At 34.8% G+C, this 25372-nt stretch overlaps 1 protein-coding gene across 1 annotated transcript in view; it reads left to right on the top strand.

Moving 5' to 3' along the window:
- LOC149793650 (uncharacterized) overlaps positions 1 to 25372 on the top strand; it is an 87526-nt gene that overhangs the window by 29865 nt on the left and 32289 nt on the right. The window contains exons 2-9 of the mRNA XM_089967627.1: positions 14073 to 14155; positions 15519 to 15842; positions 16297 to 16424; positions 17608 to 17782; positions 18416 to 18520; positions 18991 to 19062; positions 23833 to 23913; positions 24239 to 24322. Coding sequence (XP_089823753.1) covers positions 14083 to 14155; positions 15519 to 15842; positions 16297 to 16424; positions 17608 to 17782; positions 18416 to 18520; positions 18991 to 19062; positions 23833 to 23913; positions 24239 to 24322 — 1042 coding nt within the window. The 5' untranslated portion in view covers positions 14073 to 14082. The remainder of the gene's footprint in view (positions 1 to 14072; positions 14156 to 15518; positions 15843 to 16296; positions 16425 to 17607; positions 17783 to 18415; positions 18521 to 18990; positions 19063 to 23832; positions 23914 to 24238; positions 24323 to 25372) is intronic.

Here is a 25372-nt window from a genome sequence, read left to right as displayed (position 1 = left end):
GAAATCAAAAACAAGAATGTGCCATTTGTTATTCAAGGCTTTTGTCGCCACGACGCACCTGATCGTGAAGGCTAAAAGAATAGTCTCGATGAAGAACATTATTGCCATACCAAACATCATGTTCATTGTTCATAGGTTTATTTACAAGAATACAAATCTAAATGAAGAAAACCTGTTTTCTTAAAATCAGTGAAACTATATGATACCAATTTAAAAATTAACAAAATAAACAACCACATAATGTTCATTTTACTCTGTAGTGGCCGGGAGGGATTAAAGAAGATGGTATTAAACAGAATTATATGATCAAGGCACTTATAATGCGCCTTATAATTATTTTTCATTTATACCAAAATATCAGATTTGTGTCTTGCTGCTATGATCTGGATGGGATATTACTGGTCAAATAATATGGCACATTTTTAAAATAAATTAAGCATCTAACATAATTCATTTCATTAAAAACTACATCTTAATAGCAATAATAACGTAACCATAACTATTCCTCAGCTGAATGTATTTGTCAGTTAGGTGGGTAGGGTCATGTGCTAGATTGATTAAAGGCAGCAGCAGGGGGGGGGGGAGGGCGAACGACAAAAGTGTAACGACCAATTTTTTTGGCACGCCCCTCATCAAGGCCCTGTTTGCAAAATGGGGTGCTAAAAACGCTGTTTTAGCCAAGTAGTGTTGATTCATTAAACTATTGAAAGGACAAATTGAGGTTTTGATGCTTTGTATGAGAGTACGCAACCTATTTTTTTTTGGGGGGGGCCGACCGAAAAAAATGGCGGCCGACAAATTTGTGTTACTAATAAAACCTCCATTGTGGAATTGGATGCTTTTATGAATAAGAGACAAAAAAGTCCCATAGATATAGCAAAAGGAAGTGCCTGCGACCAGGTTGAATGACTTTTGATATATGTTAAATCTTGGGTAATTATTGTATTTTTCTTTCTCCGTTGTAATTGTTGGATCGCTAAGTGCGCAATTTTAGAGATTCAGAGGATTTTTCTTTTACCATTTTTCTTTTTTTTCATTGTAAGTTTTGGAGGGTTTTTGGTTTGTTAATTTGTAATTTTTAATCAAACACACACACCCAGTGAACCCCGGGTGTTTTAGAATGAACACCCTTATTGGGTTTCGGAGGCCCAGTTAAGTGCACCTGGGTTAGTTTTATTCATATAAGTTTACAATTACACATTTAACAACATGCCATCTTCTTTCATTGCATTGCGGGTATAATAACATCTGCTGCAGACGCTGACAATATGTTTATCGAGTCTTTTGGACTCGATCACTGGTCTATCGAAAGTTTGTCTATACTCCTTAATCACTTCGGCCACTGTCTCAGTTAAGAATATACTATAAAATAATTTATATGAGCATACGCGCTTACTGAACAGTCAGATATACAATATATCTATCTATCTATCTATCTATCTATCTATCTATCTATCTATCTATCTATATATATATATATATATATATATATATATATATATATATATATATATATATATATATATATATATATATATAATTAAACGTTCCCACGCATTTAGATCGTATAATTTATTTATCAAGTATTCTAGCATTTTAAAGTTTATGTTTAATGTAATATGTACAGATTTCTCGAACGAGTGTACAATTATCGATTTTTGGCTGACCTGTAAATCTCAGCGAATTATTAATAGCGCATAGGTAGTTATTGCAGTCAACCACGCGACCGTCTTTTGGGAAACCCTGCTTGTTATCAGTAACGCATATGTATTTTTAGCGCAAGCACGTGACCAGGGAGATATCTAAATTTTGAGTAAAATTGAGATTCAGGCAATCCTCTGTAGCTGAAAAAATACGTTACGTTACTGTAATACAGTCAAAACTTTGTATATCTGCTTACTTAATGGTATGTAATCAAGTCGATGTTGTAATAATAATGAGTGTTTCTGTACTCAACCGCTAGTGTATATCTGCCCTCTTCTCGTCGCTGCTGTATCGTCTCAGAATTCTCATTGATTTGTTTCAACATCGAGTTTAAAAGCGAGACCATCTTTGCTACAGTTGCTCGATAGTAGATATAATCTCGATAATGTTTTCCTGGTTCATTATACAACAAATGCATTTCTTTAATAGAAGATCTTATCAAGACCAATTCGATAACGTTTTGCTTAAACTTCTCGCGATGAATCCATGCGGAATTTTCTTAAACTTGCCTATGTCCATGTCGCCGTGACACCATGTGTGATGAATATTTCGCAGCGTATGTGTATCAACCCCGTTAAAATAACCCCAAAATTGGAGTTGCCTCTCGTTACATTGGGAATATGAGTATACCGCTGAGTAACGTAAATGACATCTGTGTTTCTGTCTTTTCCCCGTGAAACTATTCTGAATGTATTTGCTTGTTTGTCATCCATGACTTCATCGTAAACCACTCGATTGCTGATATCCCGTTGAGATCTTCAACGGACGGCGCTTCATCGATATTTTTGATGAATTCAATAACATTTTCTTCAACTGCTGAAGATTCATTAAATTCCTTAAGAACATTACAGCATCGTTGGTCATCCACAGATGGCGCTACTAAATAAAGTTTGTCCCATTTGAGCCATCTCATTATCAGGTTGAGCAACAACTGAGTTTTACCCGACGCAGATGGATCAATTATAATAGCTCGAATGGAATTTGGTAACACTGGACGATGCTTAACTGGTTCTTGTTCACGTGTCGTTGAAATCACGTTCATATTGTACAAATATAATATTATTTATAATCATGAGTTTATATTGTGTTCGATGCATGACAGTCACTGGTACAACATTTTCTGCGAGTAACCACGTTGAAAAATAACACTTCGGCACTTACATGTAAATGTGTAAAATGCGGCACACAAAATATACGTTTGTGCGTATTACTGCTGAGACAGCTGACAGCGATATTGCTAAAGCACTCCGGAAAATATATGAAACACCATGGGCTAAGTATTCTGGGGATAAACACATTCCAGAATATAAGTATTGTGGTCCTGGAACTCGCCTTGATATTAGACTTGACGAAAAAAAATCCAGATCTACACCAACGAGATATCGTGAATGTCAAGATCGGCGATGAAAGGTAAAATAGTGCAGGGAGCGGGCAATCAAACGCCAACAGTTACATAATGCAGCCAATTTATTAAAGTCCAAGAGGATATTGGAGAGGTACAGCAGCAATTAAAGAACTCGCCGATGTTCGTGCTTTAGCCGATAGGCCTTAGGGCAAAGTTATCTTCCACGTCTCAAAACTATTCAACATGGATGGTTTGATGTGAGCATGCCCAGCAAAGATTATCAGGCAGATATCTTTTTTTTTACTGCATGACGTATGAAAACGGCGCAATACAAATATGCGTTGACTGTCGTAGACGTTGCAAGTATATACAAAGAGGCTGAACTGTTATCGTCTAAAATAGCAGCGGACGTCGCAGCAGCGTTTGAAGGAATTTATTCGCTAGGACCCGGCCTGCATGACGGTCTGCTATGGCCACAATTGCTACAGGTTGCTCTTGGTAAAGCATTTATCGGTGCAGTAACGACAATGATACAACAACAACAGCACGTTAAGATCAAACGTGGACACACAGCGATATATCGAGATGAGACAATCGTTGAAAGCTTTAATCAAACACTTGCATAGCGACTCTTTGGTCATCAATGTGCCAAATAATTGCTTAGCGGAACGCTGAGCGTTCAGGACATATCTCCTGAATGGGTTGCGAGACTACATCATGTGGTGGCCGCGTTAACAACGAGGCCACGAGTGGAACTGACATGAAACAATTGCGAAACAAACACATACAAAGACGAAAATCACCAGATTATCTGCAACAACCAGTGTTGGGTAGCAAAGTAACTGTGAGGTATTTATATAAACCTGGTGAACTTGAGGATGTTACAGCAAGATCAACTGATCCCGTGTTGAGGGTAACAGCGTGGTAAGATCTACTGTGCTGCCACTAATCAACAGACCAGATTCAACAGCCACTCAACGTGGATTTGCACGTGAACCCAGTTACCACCAGATTGGATACGAGCCAACAAACAACGCTAACACATGCTCTGATGAATGAAGCTCATCTACGTCTGTTACATTGTCTTACATCATTGTAAAATATTACCACAACATTATTGTGTTACAGCAGGCGCAGTGATTTCTTTGTCTTTGTTTCAGCATCATGACAAATTCCATATCCATGTCAAACTGGCGCTGTTTTTTTGTCATCTTGCACATCACGAGCTAATTGTTTCTTCACCGCTTTGATAATTCCTGTTGACGTTGTTGTTTGTGACGGCGGCGGTGGCAAAGCCACTGCTGCAAATGAGGAGTGTCTGAAATTACGGTATGCAGTATTTCGCAATGAACTTTGTCAGATTGTAATCTAATTAACGATTTCAGTTGTCGTAGTTGTTCATCCTGTGATCGATATTTGTAAAAAAAACTTCTTCTTCGTGGCTAATATATTTGATCAACCATTCGTGTGGTGATTCACTTGTAAACAACGGAGGCTGTCCATGATCGCCACACATGATAATTGCAGTAGACTTTGTTAATTATCAATCAAGAAACATTTCTAAAACATCTTTGGATACTGTACAAATCTCATCCCAGATAATTATTCTCTGGATATTTTTCTCACCCTTTCTATCGAGGGTCCATGCATCACCTCGCCATCTAAAGAGACTATGATACGTGCATGCGCTGACACCAAGTTGTCTCATCTCTCTGGCAAGCCGTTGAGTTGGCGTCAACACAATCATGTCAGGGTTTTTAAATAATTCTATCGCACGTGTTGTTTCACCAAGAACCACCTGGATCATTCAGATAGACCTTGTTATGTCTCGTGATTGGATTGTTTGCTGATGGTGATAATGATGGTTCTGATAAATTGACATTAAAGTAATAAATATGTGGTGTTTTGACGTCAGCTGACTCTGAATATTTAGGTATTTGCTCACGTTTTATTCGCCGAGAACTTCAGTTGACACTGCTGGTGTATTCTTCGATAAATGGCTCAGAAAGTTCCTTGTTACATCGCCTAATATAAAAAGAATCCGTGACGACTCTAACAGCAGCACCATGACACCAATATACCTTTTGCCGCTGTGTCATTGATGACAAAATCTAACTCGACTGGACGTCGTGATGAAACAGGAAATTTACCAGTAAGTTTTCTGCATATTTCTTTGTCATCATGCAGTATCCAAACATGCTTTTATTGTTTGTACGAAATTATCGCAGAGGTTACCGTTAACGACGTTAAAATCTTAGTGTCTAACATATATCGTAATAACGCTATTAGAGCCCAACCAAGCTGAGGTTTGCGCATCAGTCGTTGAGATTGAAATTGGTATCTGGTTTATAAGAGTGTCTACCAAGCCAAAGTGGTATAATCGGATGAATACTCGCTAAATACTCGAATTATTAAATTTCGGCAAATTCAGTAAGAACGATATTTGGTAGTTGCTCGTTTATCGCCATGACCAAATTCGACACAAGATTGTGATACATCATCGAGAAATTATTTTGAAGTTGATCGTCATGAATTTGTTTTGTTGGGTTATATGTACAACAACAGACAACGCCGTAAAAACAGCGTTTGAGTACTTCATCTTTGTCTATGTTATATTTTACCAAAATATGTTTCATATTTTGTTGCTGTGATTCATTCCGATAAATAACTACAGATGGTAACATAACTGATCAAATGTTGATTCATCCGACACAGAGTCATCTGCGTGATATAGCCATATTGTTACAGGGTCATGCTAACTTATCTTGTCGATTTCTTCGTAGATGTCACCGTGGTAAATTCGTATTAGTATCTCTCTTGGAAATGTTCTTACTGAGACGGTCCATGCAGGTGAATTATGATCATATACAATTATTGGAGCACCTTTACTACAGTATTTACCATATTTGTACAAAATCCCGTTTGTTATTGTTTTAATAATTATCGGATTTTTCAATGTTTTTTTTTTTCTACAATAACCAAGTAATTTATTTTCCCTTGATACGAGAGTTTTTCCATTGTGCTATTTTTTAAAATTCTGTATGCACATTTCCACGTTTACAGTTTACAAAATCTTCTCTGAGATGTTGAGCACGAAATTTAGTGAGACTATTTTCATCGGAGTAAGACCAGCTATGTCTATTTTATTTCAATGATGAAAATCAGCGTGGAGAATACCGTGGATCTTGATGCATTTAGATTGTATTCAATATTTGCTAACTACGAAGTGAATAGAGCTGGAGTTGTAAGACATTGTCATCCATAAAAGCTATCTGTAATGTCAATAACGTGGGTTACATGATCCGTATCTTCACATCTTTCCAGGTGTGAATATGTTGTCGTACAGCACAAGCTACACACACGTCTTGGTAAACATAAACACTCGTGCACAGATAAAGTTTGGGTAGTCACGATGTCTTTGCATCTGCTGGTCATAAAAAGTTCACAAGGAATCTGCTGGGAAACTAAAATCGAGAAAGTAGTCACTAACACATACTCTTAATTCAGTGGAAACATAGGTGGTGGAAATAGTTGTTGCAAAATGTTTAAGTAATCCTCTAAATTTTAAGTATTGTCATTGACCTCCTTACACTGGATAAATTGCAACACAGAAGACAAAAGTCATGGCATGGTAAGATTTAATATTGATCCTCGTTTTTGATTAAATATTCACAACACTAGCAAACAGATTGTGAGGTAAAGGATTACTCAAATGATAAGTTACTACCTCATAACTCGTCGCAAAGGATTTTTGCCTTGATGTGTTTGGTAAAAATGTATTTGCATTCATGTATATTTTAAAATTTTTCTCCTTCTAAATAGACAAATGCGGTTCTGGCTCAAGATTTGTGAATAAGAACTTCAAGATATTTATACCATTTCCCTTTGAAATTCTGGAATCGACTCTCAAAGTCACAATAGGCTGGTGAAAGGAAAGAAAACGAGTAGTTTACTTAGATTGGCACATCTTGATCAACGAGTGATGGTATCCAGAGAGGTTTGCATTGCATGAATGAGATCGGTAGCTGGGTATAGGCGCGACATAACTTGTGCCAGTGAAAACGGATGGTCGTGATGCATGTATTCCGCTAGTAGAGCGGCAAAACAAAATGAGCGGCATAGCTTCGAAGTTAGTAGTCGCGCGATAAGACCGTTCTGCATTTTTGATTTCGCGGAATACCCATCGCTCTGGTCGCAAGAAACATCATTTCACGCGAGGTCTTGATCAAAGTTGAAGTCTTTAGTGAGTCCTTCTCTCAATTGCTGTGTTGAATTATTCATCCTCTTTATAGATCTGATTTTGTACTCAGTGAAATGTTTATCTAAGAAATCTTTTCTGTTTTATACTGGGGAACGGTACTGTCCCCGAAGTACTATGTTGTGATTTTGTAATCGGTGGAAAGACGTAAAAAAGGTAACTACAGCACGGAAACTATGTTTTGTTCAGGATAGATGAATGTTTTAGTCCATACGGACTGTCAGACCACAACTCAAACAATGTATTTCGTTTCCCTATCCCACATAGTCAAATCCAGCTCTTGCTAAAGCGTTGGTAGTGGGTAATATATCCCTATCTGTATGCCATTTATAAACGTGTTTGCTCGACATGAACAATCGCAGTAGTCAGAAAAGACATCAGAAAATTAGGATTCTTTGAACTTGGAGTCCACAGTAAGTCTGCTATGGTTGTTCTGTGAAAGTAAATATCGTCATTCTAAGTGACTTTCTTGTAATTTTTCATACTGGAGCTCAGTGTGTTGGTACGATGAAGTGTTGTTGACTGGAAGTCGCTCTAGTTTCAGGTACACGATTAGATAGACTTTTCTAAAGGTCGACTTTGTGTTTTTCTAAATGTGTTTTTGTGTCGATCTAATGTTGTCAAACGAAAAACTTGATACTTGTCAGTGCTGTAGGCTTCGTTCAACACGTCAAAATTTCACTACTTGACTAGATCGTTAGTTCAGTCTCAGATTTTTTACTCTGCATTATGAGTGAAGTTTTCTCCGTCGGTCTCGGTATTGGTATCCATAACGTTTGGTGCCACCTCTTGCGAAACTGCCGATAGTGTCTTCTGGCGCTCCTCCATTCAGGCACCTAAACGGTCCCTTTCGATTTTTAGGCAATTGCTATGAGGGCGATTGCTAAACATACGGCTGCCAGTGTACAAAAACAACGAAATCTTCTAAATATTCTAAGGCTTCCTACAATTTTAAATGCGCATTGTTTGTCATGTACGCTGCAGTGATGTCATTTCCTAACGGGTCAGGAGGTGCAATTTATGTAGGTTCTTTATAATTTTCCAAGAGCGAATCTCAACAAACGATCGCCAGATATTTCATGAATTTCCCTTTGTCATTCAGTTTAAATGTATGAACGTGGGTCTGCAAAGTTTTTCGTGTTGGTTAACATTGGACCTTGGCCCAATGTTCCCCTAGAAAATTATTTTCGCTACGTTTGCAAAGGTACGTCTTTCACATTCTTTTCCATATCGGCTAAAGGGATCAGTTCTGAGGAACGGTACCATTATTTGAATTTCTCTTGCCTTCTGGAGTCTCAGACAAACAGTGCTAGCCACTTGCTTCTTTTTTCAATTTGAGAAATCCTTTTACGCAGCCCATTGAACATTCCTTTATTGGTTTGTTTGGTTAGTTTTTCGCATTACATCACAGAAACACAGATAGGTTATTTACTGCCAAGACAATTGGAGTAACTTGCCTTGCCGACTGGTCTCGCGATAGGATTAGAGCCCGCGCCCTTTCTGTCGTGAGTCCGGTATAACATCAGCTGAGCCACCGCTGCTTTCTTCTTAGAGTATTCGTCCTTTTGTCGTCCTTTTGGTATCATTCCTTAGTAAGAAAGTGACAAATTTCATAGATATTTAACACTCGGTAATCACGATCCAGAGCACGAACAAATTTCACTCACACACGTTCCCATGAAAGCGCGTTCTTTATATTTGTGACAATAAAATTGTCCCGATTGCATGTTTAACCTTAAAGGAAACATCAGATTTCCTTGGCGATAATGTATGTCAGACCGATTGCAGAAATGAGATGGATGTAAGATTTTGTTTTTGTTTTGGCCATTACTTGGTAATGAAGATTTTGGTTTACGTTAATATATACTGCTAACATTTCAGGGTCCCCTGTGGGAAACAGAGCATATTTGCACACTCATGTATACAAAGAAAATATGTCGATGTATTTAATTTTGTTATCCTTGAGATAAACCGTGTCACACTGTTTCATTCTCCAAACAAACTGTCGCCTGGGTTCAAACGTACAAGATCCAACTCGTCGTAACGTTCGGCAATGCGCCTAAATTTGGGATCGGTTTTGAAACGTCGATCGTACTCGTGCTCACACATTTCTACCGTTTGATTTATATGAATTTTTAATCATTAAGCGTTGTTGGTCTGTTTATTGGTACAATTCATTCACGGAACTCTTAGTCAATCTTGGAGTTTTGTAAATAACAACCATGCAAAGAAAGACTTCGAATTTTCTTTTCTCTCCCGTTTCAAGCATGTTATTTCAAGTTTTCATCTTCACACAAGTTATGCAACGAACGGAAAACTTTAGTTGAAGTGTCGATGCCAGACCGAGACGTAAGATTATGGCTTTTTGGGTATTATGGCTTTTTATTCTCGTGTTTTATCGATGGTAAAACCTTACTTCATAGGATCGATACCCATCAGATGCAGAAATAATTGTCAGCAATATTTCATCATTTCTTCCTGAAAGTCAAAAGAGTTCGAAAAGTAAGTTTGGTACAAAGCATAACATGAATCTCATTGTTGTGTGAGCATGCCGTCGAGTTCGTAATAGTGAACGTCTCTCAAATGCGTTAGTGCAACGTGTTGGTCAGCTTTGGTACTAAAATGTGTTAATTAATAACCTTTATACATTTCTATCATTCCAACTGTTTTAGGCAAAGGCATGTCAAAATATTTATGGAATTTTTAAACTTTACTTGTCTCACTATCAGGTAGATGACTTTGGCTTTTTTCATTGTGACTGTGTGACACTCGGTGCCTTGTTTTGAATAATATTTCAGAAAAATTGTCAATCGTATCCTAAGAAATTGTGATTCATCACTGTAGCTTATCTTCGACTGTCGTATTATCTTAATAGTCATCTATTTGGTCTTTGATCCATTAGGAAAATTCGTAAAGAGCCCAGGGACCCAGAAGGATTGTTTGCACGTACCAATATTACCACGACTGAAACAACATAGGCTTTTGTATCTACTTCTCGTAAGCCAAATTAGCTACACAACAATTAGGAGAGTCAATGTAAGTTTCTTGCGCATATTCCAAGCAAGCAAAAACTAAAATCCAATCGTGTCCTTTTATTTTTGTTATGGAGTATCTTCAAGTCTGACTACAGCTCATCCTTATATATTTGGATTTAGCATATATGTTCAAAGTCCACGATCTGGTCATAAGGACGACATCTTTTCTTCTCTGGGCAAATGTGTGCCCCGAAATTATTGGTTCGAATAAGATGCCCACACGAGTGGCCTACGCTTCAGAAAAATCCAGTAGCATTAGTAATTATTTGAAACTTAGTGATGATAATCAAGCTTATAATTTTCCGTCTGGGTAGCTAGGTTTTCGAAACACTAGGACTGCTATACATTTTCCGGTTTCGTTCTTCTTCGCATACGATCGACCCATGATGATGGCTTGGTTTAGGCACATGATGTCTTGGGGTTTGCTAATTGTAATATTATGTAGGTTTAAGTCATGGTTTTAAATTTTCCAGAAGTCTATTTGAGTCTCTTGAATGTCATAATCTTCGGGAGCTACTGAACAACTTAATTTTGGTCTATCTGGATTATCTTGGTCTTTCGGCAGATATTGATGGTGTTGGTTCTGGCTCACTATTGTCGTCTTGAAAATCACTAGCATGTGATTGCTCTAACACTACAGCGAGATCATGTGGTGGCACAGGAATTAATTGTTGTTGTTTTTTGGCTTATTCGTCCTCATTTGGTTTCTCACTGGAAACGTTTTATGGTTTCATCTTAATTCCACCTTTAATTTGACTACGTTTGACACATCATTTTCCTTGTGTATAGGGAGAACTTCTTACTCTTAAAAATTAATTCAGCTTTCAGATTGTGCAAATAGAAGAGTGAAAATAAATGTTTATTGTGGGTGGTTAGAGATTTAGAGTGTCATTCGGAAGAATGCTTCCGATAAACTATGGACTACGCCTCTCAAGGTAATGTCATGATGCTTTATATATCTGTCAAGTGAAAAAGAATTGGTCTCCAGAATGTCCACAACGTAAACGCAAGAGAAACACAGAAGAGGGAAAGATAGAGATACATGTTATCATTGCCAGGAGAACAGATATTCAAAGTGTCCTACGAAAACAAGAAATACAGGAATAATAAAAACAAGAACAATAGGAGATTCCTTATTTAGAAATAGAAGAGAAACCCTTCTCCATCAAGAAATGCAGGAAATCAGAGCAGTCAAGATCGCCAGGAGAGAGTGAAGAGTAAGAACCCATTTGATAAAGAAAGAAGAAGATGGACTTTTGTGATATAATATTTTCTTTGTGAATTTAAATAAAGAGTAATTATCAAAAGTCTTAAGTGCCTCTATGTCATAATGTTGTATAGTGTGGATATGTTACTTCACACACACACACACACACACACACACACACACAACATTCAGTCATGTGAGAAAAAGGATTTAAGTTTTACCTGTTTTGGCAGTCATTGAGTAGCATCTCCTTTACAAGATATTTTGGTGGTTCTGAAATGGATCGATGGATGTTTGCGTTTGACAAACTCATAACAAATGCGTCACAAGACATTTCCACACCATGTTCTGCTCCTTTTCCTGATGCTGTTGCTGCTTTGCAGCAGTGGAAATACTCATAACGTCTGATGTTACTGCTCCTGGCATGTCAGTGTCAGTGAAATGATGATAGAAGGCATGGAAAGCTTTATCTTGGGGTGGAGTCAAAGAAGTATAATTTGTATCAAGTACTTTAATTGTACCAAAGTATCGTGTACCACACAAAACGTTTTGTTTCCACTATCTTGTTTTACCCATTCATAATTCAAAATTGTCCTCTTCTCTACTTCTTCGTTATGTTTTCCTTTACTTCTACTTTTCTCTTGTTGTCATTGTAAAACTCTCTCAAATTCTTTCCTTTGTCTCCCTCAAAAATCCCACATTAACAGTAACGATGGAGAAGCTACTACTGACGCAGGCAAAATGTCTTAAGAAGACAACATAATGTTAGCTAAATCCAAATTAAAGTCATCTTCTTCTGGAAACATTGCAGCTCCATTCAAAACCAAACTGCTACTCATATCCACAGCAGGCACACCTCAATACATATGTATCATATTCTCAGCCATACTCAAACGATCCCATTATGATAAACTACCTATCAGCACTGTCGCACCTATATATTGAGTCCAATGCCACGCGCCCGTTCTCTTCTGATTGGATAAAAGCTCCTTGCTATTGCTACTTTTTTTAACGAACAGTTAGATTGATGGAACATAGCAACCCGTTTTCATCCGGTATTGAGCTGCACATACAACTCTTTTGTCAAAATGTTTCGTTTGCTCTTAACGCAATTACAACGCATATCTAACAAATACACATCTTAACACAAGCATTCTAATAAATACAAATGCACGACATAACTCAATTCAGAGCTAATTACAGTAATTAAAAGCTATACAATCTAGTTAACTCAAATCAAGTACAAAGTTAGGCCAAGATATCATCTTACAGCTCTTACATTAAATTCCAATTTCCTTTTACGAAATAAATCGCCACAAATTTAGGAGTGGCCTTTCTTTAGAATTCACATAAACGGAACTGTTTCCCTTTCTTAGAGCGATCGGACCTAACTCAGAAGCGTCCTTGTAACTGTTCCAGAATTCTCAACACAATGAAAATCTTAGGGTAGCTTTCCTTTACAAACGGTACCTGTTACCGTTTAAATTTTAGATCCTGCAAGTATTATGTTCGAGCCCTCTAGTCCACTATATTTGATTGGTACGCTTCCATTGTTGAATTTATCTCGGCGCCAATCTTTTCACATTTGGCTGTTTTAAATCGAGGAGAAGGTGTGCAAAATGCCGATTATGCCCGAGGCATAAAGTTAGTCAAACGATTATGTTCCTTAGAAGCAATAGTTTTGCCTCCAGATTGCGTACCGGCTAGGCAGGATATGTAAATTCAAAATTCTATTATGAACAGAGTAACTTTACATTAACTTATCCGTGAACCAATTGTATTTTGAATCTAAGAGAGGTGTACCCTAACATCTAAATGATGCGGCAACATCTGGAAACCAGAGAAGACTTTTCCAGAATTAAATACTAAAACAGATTATGGGATTCCAGCATCAAATCGGAATACAATACGGATGAATGTAGTTGAAATATTGTTGAAGTTAGTTGCAAATGAGGTTTTTGCTCACAAAAGGCAATTTGTATCTGGTCACGTCACGAACGACACAAGTAATATCAGTACTGTTGATAATCACGATTGTGTAGGACGGACAATTCTGTACTCCAATGGAGGATCTATTCGCATTGCATGGACGAGATTGCTTGAAAAGAAAAGTAATAGCTACCAAATAGCGAGTAGAGCTGTTATTAAAACTGGCCACGACCACATTACCAGCTCATTATTGTTGAATATATATCTTTGATTCTTGTCTAAGAATGAGAGTATTTCAGTTATTTCTATACTAGCTTGAAATGGAATGTGTACTCTGGAATAAATTTTCAAAATGTTATTACACATAGTTACATTTTCACGTCAGTGACTGATCAGTTAATAGTTTCTGCTGAAGTTTTAATGGCAAGATTATACAGTTTACTTTGTGTTTGATTTACATTTCCATTATTACATAATATGCAATTTTGAATTGGTATTTACAGCTTGGTTTGTTATATTTTAGCACTTAAAAGCCCAAATTGCATAAATTGGTAACTTTCTCGCTCTCTCAACTAGTATATTTTCTACTTTCAGAATCATAAGAATGAAATATATAATGGAGAGAAAAGTTCTAATGCTGTTGATGATCTTCCACGAGACGGTTAGGTTTACAAATGGCAAGTCAGTCATATTACATTCCATTTATATTTATGGAATCAGATTTACTCCAAATGGTTCCATACGAGCTAAATAAGAATGAAACGTTAGAAATTTCATTTTCTTTAATACATTTAATGGTTCATTAAATGAGTACATGATGTCCTTTTAATTATAAATTACCTCCGTATTACTTAAGAACTATCATATTCTACAGTTCGATTCGCATTAAAGAGGTTCAGTTTTGCAATGCTAGCAAAGTCCACATGCAAAAAATAGAAAGGGATTCTAATTTATTTGACACATAAACACATGAAAATAATAATATTGCCTATGTTGCATATGATAGGTGAGTAACTGAGAAGTGCAAGCGTAAGATTGCTAATGAAACGGATATTATATATATATATATATATATATATATATATATATATATATATATATACAGAGCGGATAACAGTATTTTATTATCAGTCCAATAATTTATTATCCTATTCTACATATAATAAATTTGCACCCATTTACTATACATCGAAAATATTTTCGAAACGAAATTCATACATCCATCAAGAAAAGTATATTTCATAAGTTAGTTTTAGTTTAATTATATACTTTAACGTAATATACATACGTCAATTAAGGAATTTTGTTTTATTTTTCCATTCTTTATTAATACATCTTAAATATCTCATTAGAAAATACAAATACTTCTCATCATGTCATGCACGATACATGGAAACTATTTTATTTCAGGTGTGAAAATTATATATAATTCTCAATACCCCTGTACAAATTTATCAGCAGTGTTAAAAACCCAAGGTGCTGCTTCACACTTTTGAACCTGACATTGCAATAGATACGTTGATGGCAAACTCGCACTTATCTTAAATTGCAGGCATGTTCAAGTGTAGGCTGTATATATACAATTATAATTAATAACTATAATGAAATGAACATATGAAAATGGAGGACAGGGCACTGAAACTTAGTTTCATCTAGTAAATGCAGATTAATGAGCAAGACCGGCAAATAAATAAATAAAAAACTTTAAATACAAATTCCTTTCCAGATTAAATATCAGACATATTTCATCTTGTGAAAATAAAAAGAAAGAAAAAGAATGACTCATATTCGCCACTTGTCAAAATATGCTTTTGTAAGGAAATACAATATATATTGCATTAACATAAATGACTAACATATAATTGTCAAATTATTTCTACTATAATCATGCAATTTTACCATGCAATTATATGCTACACTGCGGTCTTTTATTTACCAGCATCTTTATTCTAAGTTATATCTAACGTAATGCACTGTTCAAGAAAACTCAAAGTGGCGTGAATAAACTTTAGTAATTCGCTTCTTATTTGTCAATTCAAGAATTGACATGGAACACTGAAATGTTGTCAACTACATGCTGTCAAGGTAGCAACCAACTTCTAAAGTGGAACTTCACCAAAGGAGAAAATGAAATAATGACAGAGCTTCACTGGTTCTTCAAAGAGCAAACATTGATCTGTTTATACTCGGAGATCATTGGATTTCATGTGACAACTTTGTACGAGGGCAGAGTCGAGAGGAGCGGCGAATTCGGGATACTACTGAAAAACGTGTCTTTGACAGACGCAGGGGAATATACTTTATATGTGAAATTAGATGAGGAGACGAAACGCAATATTCAAGGAATTGCCCTTACCGTTGTTGGTTTGTGTCATGCATGTTATTAAACAAGGTTTCTTTTTTAAAGTAGTAGTTATGTTTGTGAGACAAATTTAGACTAGAAGAATCTAATTGAATATTTGCTTAAAATGTAATTTGCTTTACTTCATATCAAGAATGTGTATATATATATATATATATATATATATATATATATATATATATATATATATATATATATATATATAGAGAGAGAGAGAGAGAGAGAGAGAGAGACAAACAGACAGACAGAGACAGACAGACAGATAGAGACAGACAGACGAATTCACTTCATCTTATTATAAGAAACAAATAAAGAAATTTAAAAGAAAAGATTGTCCTGTTATCTAAAGGACTCATTATACTGTACATAGTACAGAGGTAATATATGTTATTATCTGAACACTTCCTGTTCATCCTAAAATGTCAAGAACTTAAGAGTTAAAAGAAACTTTTGCAGAACAACTACCTTACCAATGCAAACCAACAATTGAAATATATTCCAAGGGCATCATCTCTTGCTCCACATCTTGTGAAAGATCGCCAATACCAACAGAGTGGATTATTAACGGAAAAGGAGACCCCGTGGTACGTATTAAAAATTAATGGCTTGCTCGACGCATCGTAATCGGGACGAATGTCACTACAAGCACATTATTGCATTCACTCTATCCGCCAGCCAGTATGGTAGCCACAAATTTGGACAATGTTTCTTTGAAAGGGAAATATCCCAGGTTTTCTTCCGTCGATCATCATCAGCTTTGTCCAAGCAAGAATTGGCGTTTAGTGTATAAGGAACATTACTTGAGGATGAAGGCAAAGGTGATGAATAAAAAAGATGACGATGCAAGTTGTTTAATTTTGGGCGGGTGTTCAGTTGGTAATGTTTCTAGATCTGGGAATGCTATCCATTCTATGATTAATGAGTATCAGACCTAGTAGATATACACGTCTGCAACGGGAAATGTTGTTAATGTGAGGTGAAAAGCTTGATAATCAAGGTCACAGTGACCAGTTTGTTAAAGTGTGTTTTTAAAAGACGAAGAATAAAACACGAATATCTCGTGTAAGTGATCAGTAGATATATACACTATGGATCAATGATCTTGGTTACTAGGGTTGAATATTCCATTATCATGCTGGCATCGCTATAAAATGTTAAAAAGATTAGTTCAATATAATAATTATGTTCACACAGTTTGTTTCTTCATTTGTTTCTCAATCTTGTGCGATATCATCTAAGGTCAGGCAATACATTTACGCATTTTGTAAAATTGTTACTCATCCAAAGTAATTATAAGCTGAACATTTATAACATGATGACATTTTGTTTTAATAAATAATATATAATAGTGAAATAATCGTTGATGAGGAAACCTCGGATTTATTTTTGATGACGGCAGCGCTATATATGTCGCCTTCTTTTAATGCGCGTGTATTTGCTGTGAAACTGTAATTCACTTGCATGTACTTACTTTATGTATGTTTTTGAATAAGAAAATCGCATAATTTATTTTATAGAGTGAAGCGTATTTTATTTTCATACACATGTAGGACTACAAGCTAACTGCTTCCATTGACACTTTCCAGAACTAAAATATCATGTTACAAATAATTATAACGACATATATTATTGCTTAAATACTTTCGTTATCTTTAATTAGTTTCTTTAAAGATATGCACTTGATAGTTTTAACCGAGTAGAAACTATTACATCGTCGCAAATTGTACCATTTTAAGCGGATAATTTTGTTTGTTTGTTTGTTTACAGAGTATTGGGCATTACTTAATAGTAAATTCTTCGTGGACCACTGAACACTTATATTGCTGTCTTCGTGTTTTGAAGTGTCATGATGACTATCACTTTAAATTTTGTACGCCAAATCACATTTCATTCACAGAAGTTATTCACACGATGAATCGGTCTGAAATCAGTCCTGTTAAAGGTATATAGCATAATTGTATGATTATACAAATTAAACAACCTAGCACTATGATATCGAACCTGGCGAGCTTAAATAAATTATTAAATAATGTGCTATAATTATTTTTTGAGATGTAAATGCAGTGCATTGCAAGCAAAGTGATGGCATTTCTTCTGCAGTTTCAGAATAAAATAACAGTCACAAAATCAATATAACATGTAGTCTCTATGTACATGAGATTTACCATTTTCTATTTTTAAAAATTCACATCTTCTTGTATAGAACAAATTCCTGCTTACTTATGATTTTTAAATGCCCACTCGATATTTTAAACTAATAAGTGAAAATTAATACTTTTTGTTTCGTTTCGAATTTGGTTAGAAATAGTTCTGAATTGTGTGCTTTTCAAATGACCCGACCATTTATATGTCAGTTCAAAGAATTTTCAAAATAGTTTAGATTTGTCTTAAATGTGTAAATGTACATCCCTTCAGGCCAGTAATGTATTTGTATCTAAAGCAGATCCCATTAAATGCTCATTTTATTTCAAATAATCCATATAATTGGAAGCAATATTTTAGTTTAGCTCAGAATTCTCTTTTCATGTGATACAACAGGCATCAGAAAAGTAAAACAAATGTGTATTTTTTCCAGCAACAAACCATACTAATACTGTATTGATACTACTGACTGTTGCAGGGATGATAACTATTACTATTGTCGTCGCAATTGTTATATTAAAAGGAAGATACAAGCCAAGTAAGTTCTTGTCGAACATGTTTAAACACTGCATAGATTACAGTAAGTTTGTGATCCAATATAGGTTATCATGGTCATGGAATTGCCATTTGTTGTTAAAAAGAACCACACTTTTTGAGAAAATGAAACTTACATACCATCTACCATCCCTACCTAATTTTTCAATCACGATGCATGTAATGGCCCTAATATCACGTAGCCTCTTACGAAAGTTGAATTCATGAGTACAATTATATAAAACAACCTGTTTTCGATTTTATGTACGATTCAACACTGATCGGGAAAACAACTAGATATACAACAAAAAACGCCATCTTTATCCAGGAAAAGAAACAAATAATTGCTTACTTTTTAGCAACGAGTATGCTGTTAGCCACAATCATTTCCATCGCGATACAATAAACAGACTCTCGCACAAACACCGACAGACACATAAGTGTGAGTGTGTATATTATTTGTTACCTTTGCAGGTATCCAAAGGCATGATAAAGGAAAGTTCGCCGCGAAGTGCTCTGAAGAATATCAACCATTTGAAGCTGCAGGTAGAAATATTGCTATGACATATTTTTGTCTCTACTATTCAGCCAATTAATATTTACTAAAGAGAAATAATATAATTTACACACACTTATTTACAACAATATATAAATAAGGCTCTAAAATCCTAACAGAAGTCCAGAAGAAAGCAAAACTAAAAGTTGCGTCAAAATTAAAAACTAATTCATTCTCTAAGTATTAAAATTAAACTTGAAGAGAAGCTTACATTATTATCATTGAATTCAAAATAATCCTAAAATATATAATCACAAGTCCAAACGATTATCGTTGCAAATAAATTCATGGTCTCAAATGTCCTGATATAATAATATCATTTCATGTATCACAATGGCATTGTCCAGAATCCATTTGACTTTATAAGTAAAAGTAAGACATTACCCTAAACAAGTCATGTTCATTAACTCTAATAAACAATCCATTTCATAACTCATGTAGCACACAACACACATATACATGAGAATATATATATATATATATATATATATATATATATATATATATATATATATATATATATATATATATATATATATATATATATATATATATTTATATACCCCACTAGGTCTTATAAGTGTTGTAGAAAGACGTGAAACCAACGATATAATTAACAATTCACAAACAGCTAATTTGCCTAGACTACTAGATGAATATCAAAAGAAAACGTATTGTGAATTAAATGAAAGATAATTATAATTGCCCTGTCACAATGTGCAAGAATATGGAATGTACCAAATGAATTCCAATATTTTTTGAATGTCACATGAGGTTAAGGGCATGGTAAATTAGTAATATTTCACCCGGTTCAAAAAGCATGTAAGGAAATTCGGGAGTAATCTTGGTACAAATTTGAAGAAAAAAAATTCCACAAATGATCTATTTTTTATAGCAAAATAGTTACATTTAGTACATATTAGTTTTAAATATTACATATTGAATTTTACTTATGAACTTTTAATTGCTTTTGACGAGTATCATATATCCCATTATGAAACCGAAATTTTGTGGTAAGAATAAAATCTAACGTGTAGAAAAACTATATTTAAAGAAATATATACAAAACGTACCTTTTTTGTTCTTTGCAAGTGTATGTTTATGTGTCAGATAAACAATACATGTTTTGCACTGTGAATCAAATTTTCTAAGGAACAACTGTTTTCTGACTGAATGTCACATGATAGTTCTAAGCCACTAAATATATTCTTGTTAGCTGAGTCAATTTGTTTTGTTTAATTACCCCTTCTACAAAGTATCTAGCATGGGTAGTAGCATCCCACTCAAAATAACCCTGCCAAATATATCAGTAACGTAGCTAATAAATTGTATGTTGCATTGTCAACACTTTGTATGTTATCCACACATTCTCTAATATCATCACAACGTATATTACAATTGTCAGCCGTAAGCTGAATCAATCCACTTAATTATAGTGTTTCGATATTAAATGACAACTTAGACACCGATTAACAAACACATTGTAAATGTATTTTCTACAAGGTACTGACCATTTAATTTTCTTCATGTAGGGATCTACTACGTTTTTGAACATCTTTTTTGTTATTTTCTTTTATCTCGAGATAATTCGTTTTTCATGTAATATAATACGTGTAGCATAAAGTTATTTGCTATTATTCATTGCAAGTTAATTGTTCAGTAGTTTGAGAGTTGGAAATAAAGCAAAATAAACAGTCACAGACCACTGCCTCAGGATATATAAAATTATTGGTCCCTAAAATAATTATCATTTTCCATAGCTCATATTGCTTTATGTTCAGAATTATAGTACAAACATGTTCGTGGTATTCAAACCTAGCATGTATGTAGCATGGTGTCAATATGATATGTAATGATGAAAAGATGGTCACATAATGAAGTTTTAATACAATCTACACTATACTTTGCTCCTTCACTTAGAGATGCTAAAACAAATATTGCAATAATAGCCATATTTGTCTATATTTACTATTTCACATCCATTAATTCACGAGATGTATAAATCCTTTGCACTAAAAAAGACTCTATAAAGCATATTTCATATTTCATTGACTTAGGAACTGTTGTATATTAATGGGAATTTCATGTGCTGTTATCTTCGGGTTTGTCCACTTTTATGTATATGCCAGTCTTTGTATTTACACCTTAAGTTGCTCTCGGTGATCTCTCTCTCTCTCTCTCTCTCTCTCAATGAATCGATCGATATTTGTATAAAATGGAAACTATTATCTTTGTAACGTCCTATTACTGTTTCTAAACATCCTATTCATATGCTATGCTTAGCTTTCTGTATGTAATTTGTTTAATTCCCATATGTTTTTTGCAACCTATTTGTCTGAAACAGACACCCTTTCTTTTTGCTATTCCCTCTTTAATGTTATCTTTTTAAATTAACCATCTCCACAACACGACCAGTGTTTCTTCTTTTCAAGAGAAGTTTCCCGTTTTCAATTTATAGAAGTTCTTGTATGCAGTTACTTACGTGCTTGATGGAACAAGAGATTGCGTGTAACAGGAAGCATAAACATGGGGAAGGGGCAACATATCTTTACTGAAAGTTCAAATATCTAGACAAGTGGGCATTTAATTTCATACATTAAGGTTTTCTATATATATTGGACTAATGAGCTCTTATGATATGGTAGAAGCCGTCATATCAACGAACCCCTTACGAGGGAGGAGATAATGTTTCCTTCACTTTCGTTCCCTTTGGAAGTATTAAGTTAGATATTGTGTCGCATAACTAAGAATATAAGTTTATCTTGATCATCCCCAATCTTGAATTAAATTGTCTTTAGGACGTTCTCTAAAAATGCGCAAAAATACAATTTCATCTCCTACATACAATTTGGACAAAATCAGGACAAATCCATATCTGAATAATATGCCTTTAACTTTAGAATCCCACGTAACTGTAATAGAATCGTCCATTTTTCAGCGTAATGTAACCCTGTCTTGTTTCGCCATTCGAATCAATCAGATCCAATACTGACTACACTGACTATCATAATTAAAATAGAGGTAATCTCCTACATTCTCCATGTGGTTAAAGGAAGTTTGTATGTCTCGGAAGTTTTAGACAAGACATTAGCAGGTGACCGTCCCAGTCACTAGACTGGTAAGCTTACATATATAACATAAACTAGCTAGTCTTCATCACTCATCAAAGTGCGATGCCACTCATCTAATTCAGGAGCGTGAGGTATGCTAACATAAAAGAAGCGGGCTACCTCCTTCCCGCAGAAGACAGCGTTACGCTACTGTGAAAATGCAGGTGTTTTTCTACACCTCCAATTCGAGGGGAGATGATCTCTTCCTCGAATATTCATTATATTTTATACGAGGGGCCTTACTTGTCTGCGTAGAGAATGGTTCCATAAACGTCGAAAATAAAGTGCTTCAGAAATGAAGAACTAGTCATCTTATAGTGGTCTTCTTAAATCTATGTACAAGAAACAAATGTAAGTTCAGAAGATGCGGGCTATATTTGTTTCCTACGACCTCTGTATCTACGAATTTTTGATTTCATTGTTAAATATTGTGCAGAAAGTACAAAGATTGTTATTATGTAAGTTTGGGACTTGTAACGCAGTCTGGGTGAGTTAAGATGTGAGGTAGTCTGGGTGAATGTCCAATGGCATTTCGTATCATCACAATTTACCACTGTCCGGACATTGTTCTAGGAAAATAAAAATTATCCAGAAGAGAACAATATTAATTTCAAGTCCATCCTATATTGACTTTTTCCTGTCCTACTTTTAAGAAAGCAGATGTTTAATTATAAACCTTTATTATATTTGAAGAACAATACACTTACACACAATATCATTAAGAAGCGAGCCATTAGAATCAGATTAAAATGAAAAGGTGAAATAGGAAAGCACAAAATTAATGGTTAATCAATAATATTAAGAAGTATTACAAATTCCCATAATGGTATTATGGGCTGTGTTGTGTTATAACGTAACTCACAAGACTAATCATAACAAGTTGCATTTTTAAATAATAGGGGTTGCCCCAAACGCCTAAAGAGTTATGTATAGTTTGGTAATCCAAAAACCTTTCAAAACTAATTTTCAGAAACGGGCAAGGGATTCTGCTATACAAATAAAAAAGCCGAGACGGATAACTTGTAAGACTAGATAGATTAGTGCTGAAATGAGAAACTGTGGTTTGTAACTAGCAGCCGGCAGTTTGCTCTGGTTACGATGTATAAGACACAACTATAAACACTGCTTGCTAGAAAAACTATGACCATTCTGCGCTTGGGTATATTATGTGCTCGAGTGAATCGTATCTTACTGACAAGCATTCATTATATGGGAGTATGTATCAACACGAGAAAATAAAAACTACGCAATAATGACAAGTAAGATATAGCTGAAGATTAAAAATATGATGAGAACGATCCCTGGTTCCTTGCTTCAAGCTTAAACCATAAAGAGAATCAAGTTAAGAGTATTGAAAGTTAATTTTGTAAGTGAAAAGCCTTCCCTTCGTTTAAACATATGAAACGTTGAAAGTCAAATCGTCAATAGTTTCCTCTCATGAAGAAATAGTTAGGAAAGCATGAAAACGATCACACCACATGATAGTTTGGTGTTCCATTCCACGGTTTAGTAATAAATAAAGAATATAATTATTTTAATGAAAGAGACTGTTTTTTCTAAATTTGTGTTTGTATATGTATTACTGGATGGCTTCACATAAATTCTGTACATCAATATTATCTAATAGAATTTAGTTTCCTGTAATTGCAGTTGCTGTCGAGGCCAAAAGTTCAAATACAGTTGAGCAATGCAATGAGACCCTTCAAATTCATACTGCAGCTGCATCCACAGGTATATTTCATGACTCTAGGCAAGACACAGTTTTGATAGAGTTTTGAAAACTAATGCTATTCCTTAATAATAATAGGTCTAGGTGGCTAGAACAATGAGTTTAAAATCAGGGTTTTATAATTGAGCTTGTGGAAGCACCTAGGAAAACATTAAAACGGATTGGAGCTCAGGGTGGTTTGATGTTTTAGTGAACTTCCTAATCTTGAATCTAATTATTTTGGTGATGAAGACTGTTTATTTTTTAATGTACTGTATTAATTCATTATAACACATAAATGCTATGCATACATATTATAAATGCGAACTGAGTTTCCTGTCATTGCAGTTGCTGTCGAGCCCACAATTGCAAATAGAACTGAGCAATGCAATGATGAATTTCAGCAAGTCAATACGGTAGCTTCAACCACAGGTATATTTCATGACCGCAATCAAGATACGTTTAGACTGTTTTAAAAACAGTAATGCAAGTAATTTAAAATAATTATCAGACGTATTAAGAACCAATTTACAATCTGGGTTTGAAGGTAATGTGAAGCAATATAACATAAATAATATGCATGTCATTATAACTTGGAACCAGAACGTCTTTATGTTGTTTTAAAAATATACTTCAGAATTGCCTTGTGGGGGATAACAATGGAAACCATTCTTGTAAAACAAAATGGATAGTTCAATATTAAATTCGTTTTTGAAACGTGTATGGAGTTTCCAAGCCACTGGGAAAATGGAAAATGGAAAACAATTGGAAATAATCATCAACGTATTCTTGACCAAGAAACACAGTTCGTTTGATAAAAAATAAACAAAGTTGGGCAGATGCCTGGAGTTTGTATAAGGCGCAATAAAAATGATCTGCTGTAGAATAAAAGGCTAAAAATGGAATTCAATTGATTGTGAATTTCATATCCTGAATTCAATTGCTGAATTTTTGCAAGTTTACGGAACTCTACAATTCTTGTCCGTTTTTCATCTGACCATTCCAATCCCATTTTAGATAGCTGGACAATTAAGTTCTGACAGAAGACTAAAATCCCAGAAGTTGATGAAGCCATGCAGTAGCGGTGTAGGATAACTTTAAATAAACGTTGGTAAAAAATTAAGCGACACTTTATAAAACTCTTTCTGACTCATTTCAGCTTTAAGTAGAATGTAGTGAAAGATAACAAATAACACATATTTTTAAAAAACATTTTAATAGCAATATATACTTGGTCACATAGTTGCCAAATCTCACGTTACCAGTGTTTGATGGCAATTAGTCTTTTGCTATAATATGTTAGCCTTTGATATATCAGGTCAATAAGTATGTACGCCATGATTTATATCTAGTATGCCCAAGAGGTGTAACAAATTGCAATTTACAATTGTAAATACTAAACTGGGCCTAAATGTCAATTTATTAAACTGAAGAAATAAGTTTAAATTTTTTTAATGTTTGAAAATAGTTTACTGATCAATA

This window comes from Sinohyriopsis cumingii, chromosome 8, assembly GCF_028554795.1.
Source record: "Sinohyriopsis cumingii isolate HCF-2022 chromosome 8, ASM2855479v2, whole genome shotgun sequence".
Lineage (NCBI taxonomy): Eukaryota > Metazoa > Mollusca > Bivalvia > Unionida > Unionidae > Sinohyriopsis > Sinohyriopsis cumingii.
The sequence above is the reverse complement of the archived record's forward strand: the minus strand, read 5'-3'. Positions and strand labels throughout refer to the sequence as shown.